The sequence below is a fragment of the Anoplophora glabripennis genome, unplaced genomic scaffold (assembly GCF_000390285.2).
Source record: "Anoplophora glabripennis isolate ALB-LARVAE unplaced genomic scaffold, Agla_2.0 scaffold82, whole genome shotgun sequence".
Lineage (NCBI taxonomy): Eukaryota > Metazoa > Arthropoda > Insecta > Coleoptera > Cerambycidae > Anoplophora > Anoplophora glabripennis.
Genome location: NW_019416227.1, coordinates 461,072 through 473,437, shown reverse-complemented (window position 1 = coordinate 473,437; position 12,366 = coordinate 461,072). Strand labels below are relative to the sequence as shown.

The 12,366-nt window shown below is 33.5% G+C and overlaps 2 protein-coding genes across 4 annotated transcripts; both read left to right on the top strand.

The window, feature by feature from the left end:
- The first annotated feature begins 4,270 nt into the window (after positions 1–4,270).
- Positions 4,271–8,712, top strand: LOC108903434 (ovarian-specific serine/threonine-protein kinase Lok-like). 2 transcript variants are annotated; one of them, XM_018705608.2, is made up of 10 exons: positions 4,271–4,504; positions 4,559–4,813; positions 4,862–5,008; positions 5,062–5,322; positions 6,637–6,764; positions 7,032–7,157; positions 7,261–7,464; positions 7,931–8,163; positions 8,220–8,397; positions 8,455–8,712. In XM_018705608.2, exons 1-10 carry the CDS (start codon positions 4,411–4,413, stop codon positions 8,593–8,595), a joined length of 1,767 nt encoding a protein of 588 aa, XP_018561124.1. In that variant the 5' UTR covers positions 4,271–4,410; the 3' UTR covers positions 8,596–8,712. The 2 variants fall into 2 exon arrangements, with proteins under 2 accessions (XP_018561124.1, XP_018561125.1); XM_018705609.2 differs by lacking the exon at positions 7,032–7,157.
- Positions 8,713–9,426: 714 nt separating this feature from the next.
- Positions 9,427–11,350, top strand: LOC108903438 (serine/threonine-protein kinase Chk2-like). 2 transcript variants are annotated; one of them, XM_018705615.1, is made up of 8 exons: positions 9,427–9,590; positions 9,726–9,986; positions 10,039–10,169; positions 10,224–10,322; positions 10,405–10,608; positions 10,661–10,890; positions 10,943–11,120; positions 11,277–11,350. In XM_018705615.1, exons 1-8 carry the CDS (start codon positions 9,482–9,484, stop codon positions 11,325–11,327), a joined length of 1,263 nt encoding a protein of 420 aa, XP_018561131.1. In that variant the 5' UTR covers positions 9,427–9,481; the 3' UTR covers positions 11,328–11,350. The 2 variants fall into 2 exon arrangements, with proteins under 2 accessions (XP_018561131.1, XP_018561130.1); XM_018705614.1 differs by having other exon boundaries at positions 10,224–10,349.
- The last annotated feature ends 1,016 nt before the right edge of the window (positions 11,351–12,366 follow it).

Genomic DNA, 12,366 nt, shown 5'->3' with positions numbered 1-12,366 from the left:
CTAATATTTTANTTAAATAAGCTATTACGATGAGAAATTCAATGCTCCATAAAATTTTTCCTATGAACTATAGCGAAATTTTGCTTCGTTTTCGAACTACAATTAAAAAACTGAAAGGGGTGCAATTTCACCCTTATCTCCAATTTCCACCCTCTAATTTAATAGCACTCCGCGGTTTTTCATCTAAAATGACCATTTGAACGATTCATATAATAAAATATCTTGAATGTCAGTTCCTTTTAAAATCCTAAATTCAATAGCCTATAGCAGGGGTCGGCAAGTAATTTTAGGTGGGGTCCGGATACTTTTGAAATTTTTTAACGAGGTCCAGAAAAAATTAATATTTCTTACTAATTTTTTATTTTCATTGGCACTCAAATTTAATCTGCTTACTTACTATCCATTAAGAACTCAAATCAGTCACAATTGTAAAATACTAGAAAAAATGATAAGGGTGGCACTCAAACGTAAAAAAATATTTTTTAAATAATTTGAGTTTTATATTTTCAAAAAAATTTTGGCGGTCCAGTATTTTACCTTCCGCGGTCCGGATCTGGACCGCGGTCCGCCAGTTGCCGACCCTTGGCCTATAGCAATGTTTTTAAATCTTTTTCATGTCGTGGTCGCCTTAGTATGGAAAAATATTTCGCGACCCCCTATCCTCTGCTGTTTTTAACTTGTATTTTTTTATGTTATAAATATCAAATCCGCAAATCATTTTTATTTATTTTCATAATTAGGTATCGGCTAAATAAGTAATTAAGTACCTAAAACATACGAATTTTTACATCGATTGTGTCGCCAACCGTCTTAACGGTAACGCGATGCGACAGTAGAGCTTACAACGCGCATGTGTGCAAGTGGCCGATACAATGAGCAATCTTTAATTGACCGATTCTTAATAAATATAACATTTTGAACTAGAATGGTATTATTTTTCTTTACTTTAAAAGTAACTGCGACCCCTTTAAAGAGTCTCCGCGACCCCCACATTGAAAAACACTGGCCTATAGCATCAATTAAATAATGTATTCGTTTCAAAAAATATTTTGTATTGCTTTGCGTCATCACTTTCGACAAGGTTAATCGCATAAAAACAGCTACCACAAAGAAATTTTTCTGTTTCTACATTTTCCTTGGGATTGTTTGATCGGGATTTCTGGTATCGAACAACAATGTCCGAGTTTATTTGACGAGATGCTTTAGAAATAATACCTTAAAAATAGGTTAAAAAAGGTTTTTCGTAAAATCGTAAATTTTTATTTACGATTTAACATTTTTATGTTCCCTATTTGAATAATTTTTTAAGTAATTGTACCCTGTTAAATATCGACAAAAAAAAATGAACTACTGAGAAATAAACCAAGGTTCGAGAAAATCAATTTTAAAATTCATTTGTTTAAATATTCAAATTTTTTTATATTCTATTTTTTTTTTCGTATTTTCTAATTTTTTTGAAAGTTTATCAGTCTAGACATTAATCTAATATTTTAATTAGCTTTACGAATAAAAACTATAGGAAATGCGAAACTTTAGTAATATTTCTGCTAAAATATTTAATTTTCCGATAATAAAGAAAAAAATATATAGAAGCGTGCGATATGAAGAAATATCAGTGATTATCCATAGTAAACAGTACTTCCGTGAGGTCGAATGTGGTATTAAAACGATGTGTTTTTCGAAGGAACCACGAGGACGCCGCCGACGATCCCGCCGCGACGGAACAGCCGGGCGGTTCGGAGAGCGAGAGCGAATCCAGCCAGAGGTCGAGTACGGGCAAAGACTTCGAAATGGTGGACCAAACCGAGCTAGAATAACACTATCCAAATAGGTTTAATAGGTAGTTTAATATCTAAGCCGCACATCCGGATCGTGGTATGAAACGTTCTTTCCAAAATCTCCTTTTACTTTATTCATACCTTTTTATTAATTTTCGAGTGGCGTCTCGAGAGGTAGCAGTAAATTTACTTGTTATTATTATTTTTTTTTTGTTTATTTATTTTACACATACAATTATTTTTGTAAATACTTAAGGTTATGCATTTCTCCTAGTGCATAGTTTAAACGATATCGATGGATCTTGCAGCAGTTTGGAAATTCTTTTGATTTTATTATTTTTTTAATATATATTTTTTTTCTTTGTCGGCGGGGCCCGCAAAGATCTATTACGCGCGAGACTTATAGCATAGATTTTATGTATATTTTTGTAATTGGTGCTAATGAGGGATCTTAACTGATTTGCTGATTTTTATTTGTTAGTTACGATAGACTGTTGCATTTACAATTTGTATTGTTTTAATATATTATATATCTAATTCTATGAAATAAAGATATTGTACATATTGCTATTTCAGTGCGTCCGTCACTTGGCGCAGCATCTGGTTGCACAGGGCCGCGTAAGGGTTGAGCTCCACCAGCTAGAACCGAATAGAATTAAACGAGTTTTTAGCGAGAGGCTTGTAGTTACCTGTCCCCTCGCGAATCGGTTTCCCATCTTAGCGGCAATTTCGAAATCCTGGCGTGCTTGTTCGTTTCTCTCGGCCCTCCTGTGAAGCAAGCCTCTCTGACATCGCGCTTGGCATAGGGTTTTCCTGTGTTTGTCACTGCACAGGTTTATCGCGGTGGTAACGTCGTCGAAGGCCTCTAAAATAGTAGATGTTACGATTAGTTAAAAAATGCTTAATGTCTCATAAAGACGTTTCGTTAAACGCATTAATTTTGTGGTTGTAAATGTGACGTTGGATCGACGTGAAGACTTTGGAATCGGAATTCTACCTCACCGGACTTTCAAGTAGCAATCGTATAGTGCTGTCAAGAAAATTAAAAATTTATATTTTGTAAAAAAAGCTCGGTGCTTCAATCGAAAACGTGGACACAGGTACAGTGTCTCTTCTCTCAGATTGTGTCCCGAAGAGAGAAAATTGTCACTAAAATTTATCTAAATCTAAGGTAAGTACTTTAATTTTTTTGAATATCGAAAATTGTCAGTAAAGGATAAGAAAGCAAGGAAGGTAGTAAATAAGAAGTTGGAATCTTCTACGATATCGTTTCATATAGTGTAGACCAGCGTTATTCAAACTGTGTTCTGCGGGACCCTGGGGTTCCCCACATCTCTGGAAGTTGTGCGACTCGGTCAAAAATGTAATGCGTTTAGTGCAGAATTTGAATTGCAATTGCAACTTAAACAATAGCACCTGATTTCAGCATATGTAAAAATATTCAAGCACATTCCAGTCATTGATTATATTTACTTTTTTTTTTAATTATCCAATAAATTTTTACTTTAAAGTTTTAGTTTAATTTTTACGTTGTGGAATATTTATTTTGGTAATCGTAGTACTTATAAATATATTATCAGTAAAAAATGTGTTAGAAAAATTTTTTTACGTTTATGAAGTTCCTCAAAAAATCGAAATGTTGGTTGGTTACGCAAGTTGCAAAAGTTTGGAGACCGCTGGTGTAGACCAAAGTTTAATTTTGTAGTTCAAATTAATACATTCATAATTTAATATTGTAAAAATTATAGAAATTCTGACCGTATTAGTTAAACCTCGTTTAGATTAAAATAATTTTTTTTCGTTTAAAAACAACGATTTAGAAGAAAATGTTTTAGACAAACGTAGAAATTTTTATAACAAAAATTTTGAAGCCAGTCCGATATTGATTTATAAACAAATGTATTAGTTATTGCAAAAAACATCTAAAAATCGAATTTTTTTAAAACTGAAAAAGATTTTTCTACGAAATTTTCAGAATATGTAGTTCCTGGCAAGTAGAATAAGTGCATTTTTTGTAAAATTGCAAAATATTTGAGTTTTTGCAAAAATTGAGTTTTTCGAAAAAAAAGATTTTTTTCGTTTCAATAAATCATACTTACGTGACCCATCTTGGGTTTAAAATTTTTTCTAAGAGTTGTACTTTCCTGTGCAATTGTACGCGTATTGCAAAATAATTGGAAATATATGAAAAATCTATCGAAACTTTGACTTCTTTTTTTGGGTCGAAAAATGTAGATGTTTTTCTTATCATGGAAATTTAATTGGAATGGCATTATTGCCATCTGAAAGCTGACAATTTTTCAGGAATTTTAATAAATTGTCCTACGACCAACAGGAGTCAAGAAATTCTTTTTTTTTTTTCAAAAAATCGCTAGGACCATTTATTAAGCTCTGAAATTTACACATGTTGTAGATGAACCCCCTTTTTTTTACAATAAACATAATTTTGTTGAGCCCCGTCAAAAGTTTACTCCATTCGACACATNTCATGTTACAGTGCTTGCCGGCCTTGCCGCGGTTTTTTGGCATACCTTTACCTAACATGGAGTAATTGTACGTAGTTTTTCATTCAAGTTATGTGTTACCCTTTTTTGTGTTACGTATTTTTCTCTTACTGTGTGTGGTTGTGATAATGTCCGAGGAAAGTTTTTTTCCAACCCTTTCCCAAACAAACAGGCAACCTTGGGGCAAACTAGTCTCTTGTTTGCCTACTTTAAACTCGGAAGGTAACTATGATACAGTCGACACATTCATTTAACTCTATATTTAATTAATTACAGTTTTGGACAAGGATTGTATTAGAATTGGTAGAGCAGAAGGTTGTGACATTATAATTGATAGAAATAAAACTCTTCTTAACGACACAGGTATAAGTAAGGAGCACTGTGTCCTTACAAGAGATGCCACCAGTGGAAATACTTATATTACCGATTTAAGTAAAAACGGTACATTTTTAAACGGCGTAAAAATTGGGAAAGACAAAAGAAGTATTTTGAAAGACAATGATCAGATAGCGGTCATAAAGGATGCTAATGGTATAGACATAAAGTGAACGAAGACCATTAACTATTGGTTCGCTTTAGTATATATTTTTCAGGCAATATCTCTAGACCTAGAGGAACTACCAGACACTTATACGAGTTCGTCGGAATCCCCGATGCTGATGAAAAATGTGTCTATTCCGGCATGGGGAAGACTGTTTCCATGTCTTTTATATTTGCATTCGTTTGGTAATTTCGTTTTATCTTCATAAGGGCTATTCTTAAAATGTGCTTGATTTCAGATCTGTGTAGCTCCACATTTAAAGTTGGAAGGTCATCTCAATGCGACGCTGTAATAGACAGGATGGAAATTGACCCTAATATCAAAAAGAGGTTTAGTAAGGAGCATTTTGAAATCACTAAAAGCTCAGATAGTCCCATCGTTATTATTACCGATTTAAGCAAAGGTGGGACGTATCTCAATGGGAGGCTTATCGGTAAGAAAAAGAGAAACATATTACAACATGATGACAAAATCAGCATCGGTTCGAGGAGAACCAAAGGTAATTAATGTTATTTTTTTGTGTGAATATCCAGTTCGAACCACCTAAAACTAGTATGCGAGATACTTTTAAATTATTTTTTTAACATTTTGTGATTATATAATTCCTATTAAAAGTTCCTCTCAATTTTTGTGTCACATTTTGCATGATTTCCCTATAAAAAAATTTGGTTACTAATCAATAACTTTATAATTTATAATTAATTAGAGACGATCAGAAATATTAAAAATAATACCAGGTAAAAGAAATAATTTATTATATCTATAAAGATGTTCCAAGTGGCGACCTCTCTTTTGAATACACATTTCCAGTCTTGTCAATATCGATTGACGACATCTTGGAAATATTCCAGAATTATTACAAAACCTATCAGTAGCTTCCATAATTATGTTCCATAAATGAACTTTATTTCTACAGAATACACTTCATATTTATAAACCCCACAATGAAAAATCGAGGGGATTCAGATCGGGACTTCGTGCTGGCCATGCAGTAGGCCCACCACGACCAATCCACCTATTTCCAAATTTTCTATTTAAGAACTCGTTTGCTGTTCGAGAAAAATGAACTGGCGCTCCGTTAAACATGTATCTACTAATAATATTCAATGGTACTTCTAACAAAGTGTTCATCTCATAAGAAATTTCGATACTGTTGACCTGTAGTAGTTTAACTAGATGGATTTCACAGGGTCTAACCACATTTAGAGTGTACGATAATTCAAGCAACAGAAATGTAAAAAATAATTTGATAAATGGAACAAATACATGAACAAGATGAATTTTTTGAAACAAAACGTCTGAATCTGATTCAGGCTGTGGCAGTACATTATTGGAGGTCGTGAAGGCTTGCAAAAAGTGTAATAAAATTTTCAGGGTTGTATTTAAAAAAATGATGGTCCTGGAGAGACGAAACGTTACATATAAAAATTGATTATGCCATTCGCTAGAGGGTAAAAAGTTTCACATTTCTAAAATTTTGGTTTTATTCAAATATTTCGAAAACTTATCGTGTTAGCCTTGATTTTTTAGAGGCATACTGTTGGTCCTCAGATTATGTAGCTTTGTCCCCATTTAAGCTACTTCGTATCTCTTACTGTTTCCGAGATCCCTGTAGTGAGAAGCGAATTTGTAACAGCCTGTATAGGAATTTTTTATACGTTTTGAGGACTTCTGTCATATGGTGCTATGCATTGCACTTTTTTCCATGTCACCATGTACAGGCAACACTACTTAACAAATTAATGTTTATTTAAATTTTTAATAAGAACATTTACGAAACGCTGGTTATATTCTATTATTTATTTGTTTTTAGTGTACGTCTATAAATCAATGTCACCGTCAAACGCCAATTATTTGCCTCCGGAACTAAAAAATAAGTATGAGGTGTCCAATTTGCTTGGGAAGGGAGGGTGCGGCGAAGTAAGGCTTGCGTTTGAAAAGGTACGTTTTCTTTTGAGCGTTTGTCATAAAAAAGTATTAATTTGCATCAGCATACTAACAATAGGCCTCACTTCCAAAGTTCATCTTTTTCTCTTTGTCGATTTATTTGTATCTGAATAATTTTTTTAAATTTCAACGCATGGAAATTTCATTGAAATTGTTTTCTCACACCTTTTATATACTAAAAACTGAAATTTTGATATAAATGTCTACCTTAGTCCAAAAAAAAAAGACAATCATATTATTGCAATGCAATTTTTTTTTTAGCGTACTTGTAAGATGTACGCTATCAAAAAGATACATAAAGCGCGGAGCACCGCGTCTCAGATGCACAAACTGAACCACCCCAGTAAAATCCAGACTGAAGTTAAAATTCTAGAATCTCTGTCGCACGTAAGTATATAACTTTCCACGACATTTCACTAACCCGTCCCACTGTTTTATAGAATTTTCATGGTAAACGAGGTTGGTTTTATTTTATCTGTCGCCGTTTCAGCCTTTTGTCATTAACATGAAGGAAATAGTGGAAACGGATGATGAAGTTTTCCTCGTTTTGGAATACATGAGGGGAGGGGAATTGAACAACCGAATTCTGTCGAATGTGACCCTCACCGAGTCGAACGTGAAGTTCCTGTTCTACCAGATGGTATTAGCCGTTCAGTTTTTGCACGCGAAGGGCATTACCCACAGGGATCTCAAGGTAAAAATATTTCCAAGTACGGGAATGCTTATTTCCGATTATTATTTTGTTTGACGATAGCTCGGAGACAATGTTTTTTAAATTTTTTAGTCGTGCAATGTCCATTAAACTACATTTGTTGATAAAAGATTTGTTCAATTCTAAATTCTAACTTGGAACTAATAGCGTTGTCGACGGATTCCTTGAAAGATTTCATAGACGACTCCATTTTTTGTACCAAATGATCACGAACCTCACTGATAATACTATTTATAACATCTTCAGATATCAGTCTGTTTACATTATTGTCAATTGTATTGAATTACTAAAGTGTGAGAATAATAACACATATTTACCTCTTGCACACTTATGACATGAAGGGAAACGCCTAAGCTGGAAACTGACAATTTGAGGAATGAAACTATGCAGTGCTTTTTTTCTTTGAACATTTTTACACATGCCATCAATCAACGTGTAATTTTTGTAGCCTGAAAATGTGCTGCTGTCGTCTGACGATCTGGAGACTATAATAAAAGTAACCGATTTTGGATTGAGTAAAATCACGGAGGAAGACGATATGATGAAAACCGTTTGCGGTACTTTGTGCTATATCGCTCCGGAAGTTCTAAATGCAAAAATTCCGGAATATGACAAACAAGTAGACGTTTGGAGTCTGGGTGTCATTTTGTTTTATATGCTTTCCAAAAAACTACCATTCAGGTAACTTTTGAAGTATTAAAAAACTAATTTTGATTTTATTTCTAAAATATTTGTAGTTCCCCGGATAGGACGGCTTTGGGTAAGCTTATTATAACGGGAGACTATGACATGGGCAATTTATCTTGGAACGGTGTGTCGTATTTAGCCAAAGATCTTGTTAAGAGGATGTTGACAGTAAATCCGGAAAAGAGAATCACCATAAGTGCAATACTTAGTCATCCCTGGCTTGCAAAGGTAAATGACACAATACAGCAATTTTTTTAATAGTGATGTGTGTTTTGTAAATTTTAGGATCTCACGATGCTATACAGGGTGCAGTTATTATTAGAAGAACAAAAAGTATCGGATAACAATGAAGAAGCTGACGATAGTTCCGAAATTATGCCTCCCTCGAAACGTGCCAGACTATCCTGCTCTGATGAATCCGTATAAAAGTACTGTAATTACGTGCCATTTTTTTTGTGATATTTCTTATCTCTTTATTATTACGTGTACATTTTTTGACCAATGGTAATGTTCTTACCATAATTTTTCATGTTATTTTTGTATGTACTTTTTTGTTTTTTTTTTTTCGTTTATTGTATTTATAATATATTGTTTAGTATTCTACATGTTATACTATATTTTGCAAAAATAAAGTTTTCTACAAATATTTGTTCTCTAAATATATGTTGAGCGTATCAAAGTGCGGAAAAATCGATGTAATTTCAAAGCAAGAAATTCTACACACAGCTGAGGTTCATAATAATTAACGATACATTATTGGAAACTAATATTTGTGTTGTTAAAAGGTGACGATTCGATACTTAAAAATATTGGTTTACATATAATTTCAACACAATTGATTTGTCACATTTAAAATAAAAAAAATAAGAACGAATACAATCCTGGCCTAAGTTCTGTCTTAACTATATTTTGTCGTCATTAAATAAAGTGTTGGTTGTTTTATAAAGAGAAGATAGGTTTAAAAATTACCATGTTTGTTCATTATTATTGAAAATAACCAGGTGTAATAATATAAAATTATTGTTATTCCTTATAAACTCTAAATACTTCAGCTATAAGTATTTAAAATCTTTTTGCAGAAAACACTTGTGGGAAGGGGGTTTTTAAAAATGTTAAAATAATTCTGAAATGTGTAACTACAATTTATATAGTAGTTCACTTTTAGTTTAGCTCAAAAGTACTTTAATATGAGATGTGTCCAATCACATCACAGTATTTAAAAACAGCTGATTCAAAACCAAAAAAAATGGCGTCATGTGCATGTGTTTGACAATTCATATCGTGTAATGAACGTTTTTGATCACTAAAAAAAATGATTGAAGCCCGGCACTTTGAGAATCAGGAAAGACCTCCCGATCCTGGCACAGTAAGGGAACAATGGGGTAGAATTATTGCATTGTTGCCCCAATTGGATTCAGTAGGTATGCCTAATGTAAATTTTGTAATAATCCGACAATGCTGTATTGGATATCTCGTTTAATTGTTTTCCCTTAGATTAACTAGAAAAGGTTTGCCTTTATATTAGTGTTAGCTGCTTTTAAGTAAGTGTTTTTTAGACCTCATCGAACCATCACTGACATTGGGTAGATCTGAACAATGCGATATTATAATATACAAGTCAAAATTTCCTCCAGAGCACCTACTTCTCATTAGCAAAGAACATTTTCGGATTGCCAGAGATCCGGAAGATGTTTATATTACTTACATAACCGACCTAAGCAAAAATGGGACTTACGTTAACGGTAGGGTAATTGGAAGGAATAAAACCATTGTTTTGCAGAATAACGATGTTGTTGCAGTAGGTAATATGTTACAAGGTACGTTAAGAAAATCAACATTGGTTAGAATCTAGAATATTTTTTTTTTTAGTATACATATTCAAATCTATGAAATATTCAGTGGACGATAATTATCTTCCATCGTCGTTGAGACAGAGGTATGAGCCGTCTCTGTTATTAGGCAAAGGTGCTTGCGGGGAAGTTCGATTAGCTTACGCAAAGGTAATGGTATCTAAGAAAAAAATATGACGATTAATATCGATGCCACTTTTTCAGCTGAGTTGTAGAAAATACGCTATCAAAAAGATTTTGAAAGCCAGAAATACACCTTCGCAGATCGAAAATATAAATCACCCTAGTAGGATACAGGCTGAGGTAGATATTCTACAAAGGTTGTCACACGTAAGTATAACTTTATCTCTAATTTGTGGTATGATTTGTGTGATTTTCATTCTAGCCCCTGGTGGTGAACATGGAGGAAATCGTAGAAACAGACGACACAGTGTTCATCGTTTTGGAGTATATAGAAGGCGGCGAGCTTAGTGCAAGAATTTCCCTCCTCAATCTATTGACTGAATCCAACGCAAAGTTCCTATTTTACCAAATCGTTCTGGCTGTGCAATACTTACATTCCCAAGGTGTTACGCACCGGGATCTCAAGGTGCGTAAATTGACAGATACCCAGGAAAAATTAACAATTTGTTATTTTTTAGCCCTGTAACGTCCTTTTAACCACCGACCACCCGCAGACCCTCATCAAAGTTACCGATTTCGGACTGAGCAAGCTGTCGGAGGGTTGCGACATGAAGACAGTTTGCGGCACCTTATTCTACATGGCGCCGGAAGTATTAAATCCTGCCATTTCCGAATACGACAGACAAGTCGACGTGTGGAGCTTGGGTGTCATACTGTTTCACATGCTTTCAAAGGAGCTGCCGTTTCGGTAAGTACCGAATAAGCGAATATTGATCGTTTCAATTCGAGACATATTTTAGAGCGATGGATAAATGCACCTTAAGGAGGCTCATCGTGACGGGGAAGTACAATATGCGCGGCCTGCCTTGGTACGAGGTGTCGCCGGCTGCTAAAGATTTAATAAAGAGGATGTTAACGATAGATCCTAAAAGGCGAATAACGGTAGACGGGATTCTGGATCATCCGTGGATTAAAAAGGTACCTCATTTGAAATTTAATGTTACCCGTCCTAATATACTACGAAATACAATCGTTGTTGGTTATAATGCAAGATTAAGTTTTCTAATCGGTATTGCAATAACAAACCGTAAAAACTCCTTTTCGTTCAACGTTTTTTTGTTTTTTTTTTTTAAGGACAACTTAATGATATATCGGGTGCAACAGTTATTGAATACTCCTAAGTAATTTCAAGTTTCCGAGAGTTAAAATGGGTAAAAGTGGCCTTGTGAGAAAGTTTGGACTGTAGCCATTTTTGTGACTGAATGATTTACGAGGGCTTTATAGCAAATAGGCAACCAGCAATACATTTTTATAGATTTTATTACGCTAAATATGAATTAATTCATAAAAAACAGACTTTCCTCCATTTTAGCGCATATTTTCTATAAAATGGATTTAGTTTGAAACTCATATTACTTTTTGTCGTAAAAAAATTTGTAATTTACGATGTTCAAACATGGCAAATTTCAAATTTCTTTACAACAAAAAGTAATTTGAGTTTTAAACTAAGTCCTTTTTATAGAGAATCTGCGTTAGAATGGAGGAAAGTCTGTTATTTGTGCATTAGTTCATATTTAGACAAATTGTGTAATAAAATCTATAACAATGTAGCACTGGTTGCCTGCTATAGAGCCCTCTTAATAAAAAAATTAAGTCGTAGTGCTTGAATTAAGTTCCTTAAAACTGAAGGTAATGTGGATAAGTTTTGTTTATTTGTTGATCAAATAATTATGTGATGTATGTTTAAGTTCTTTTTTACACATTTATTTTTTATAAGCATTTTCTTTATGTGACGTATCGAGTTTTTAACGTATTAAGTTTTTTTTTCTAATAGAATATATTTGACACGTTATCATTACTGATAAATGTTCCTTTTTAAGCAGTATTTTGTTCATTGTTCGATATTTTAAATATTTTTTGTTAGAAAATAAAAATCTAAACCTATTCGAATAGAGGGCGATAGTACCAAAAAGGGTCCCTCCACCTTAAGTGTATTTTTGACGAATATTCCGATAGGTTTAAAATTTTATTATTATTTGTCCAAGATTATTTTCCGATGTTTCATTAAATTAATTTTGATTCTATTCCGAAAAATATGACAGAAAAATGACTATATGACAAATAAAAATGTTATTTTTTCTCGTGTTTTTATTTCACCCAAAACGAAACGACGAAGGGAATAAACAAATACAAAATTGAAGGGCGTGTTGAACCGCAGAAGGAT

What these genes read in the sequence shown, in the direction of transcription:
- LOC108903438 (XM_018705614.1), top strand. Translation starts at nt 9,482, where the DNA reads ATGATTGAAGCCCGGCACTTTGAGAATCAGGAAAGACCTCCCGATCCT. An exon ending in GCCCCAATTGGATTCAGTAG is followed by an intron (nt 9,591 to 9,725) that starts GTATGCCTAATG and finishes AGTGTTTTTTAG; the next exon opens with ACCTCATCGAACCATCACTG. An exon ending in TTCTACAAAGGTTGTCACAC is followed by an intron (nt 10,350 to 10,404) that starts GTAAGTATAACT and finishes TTTTCATTCTAG; the next exon opens with CCCCTGGTGGTGAACATGGA.
- LOC108903434 (XM_018705608.2), top strand. Translation starts at nt 4,411, where the DNA reads ATGTCCGAGGAAAGTTTTTTTCCAACCCTTTCCCAAACAAACAGGCAA. An exon ending in GGTCATAAAGGATGCTAATG is followed by an intron (nt 4,814 to 4,861) that starts GTATAGACATAA and finishes GGTTCGCTTTAG; the next exon opens with TATATATTTTTCAGGCAATA. An exon ending in TTTATATTTGCATTCGTTTG is followed by an intron (nt 5,009 to 5,061) that starts GTAATTTCGTTT and finishes GCTTGATTTCAG; the next exon opens with ATCTGTGTAGCTCCACATTT.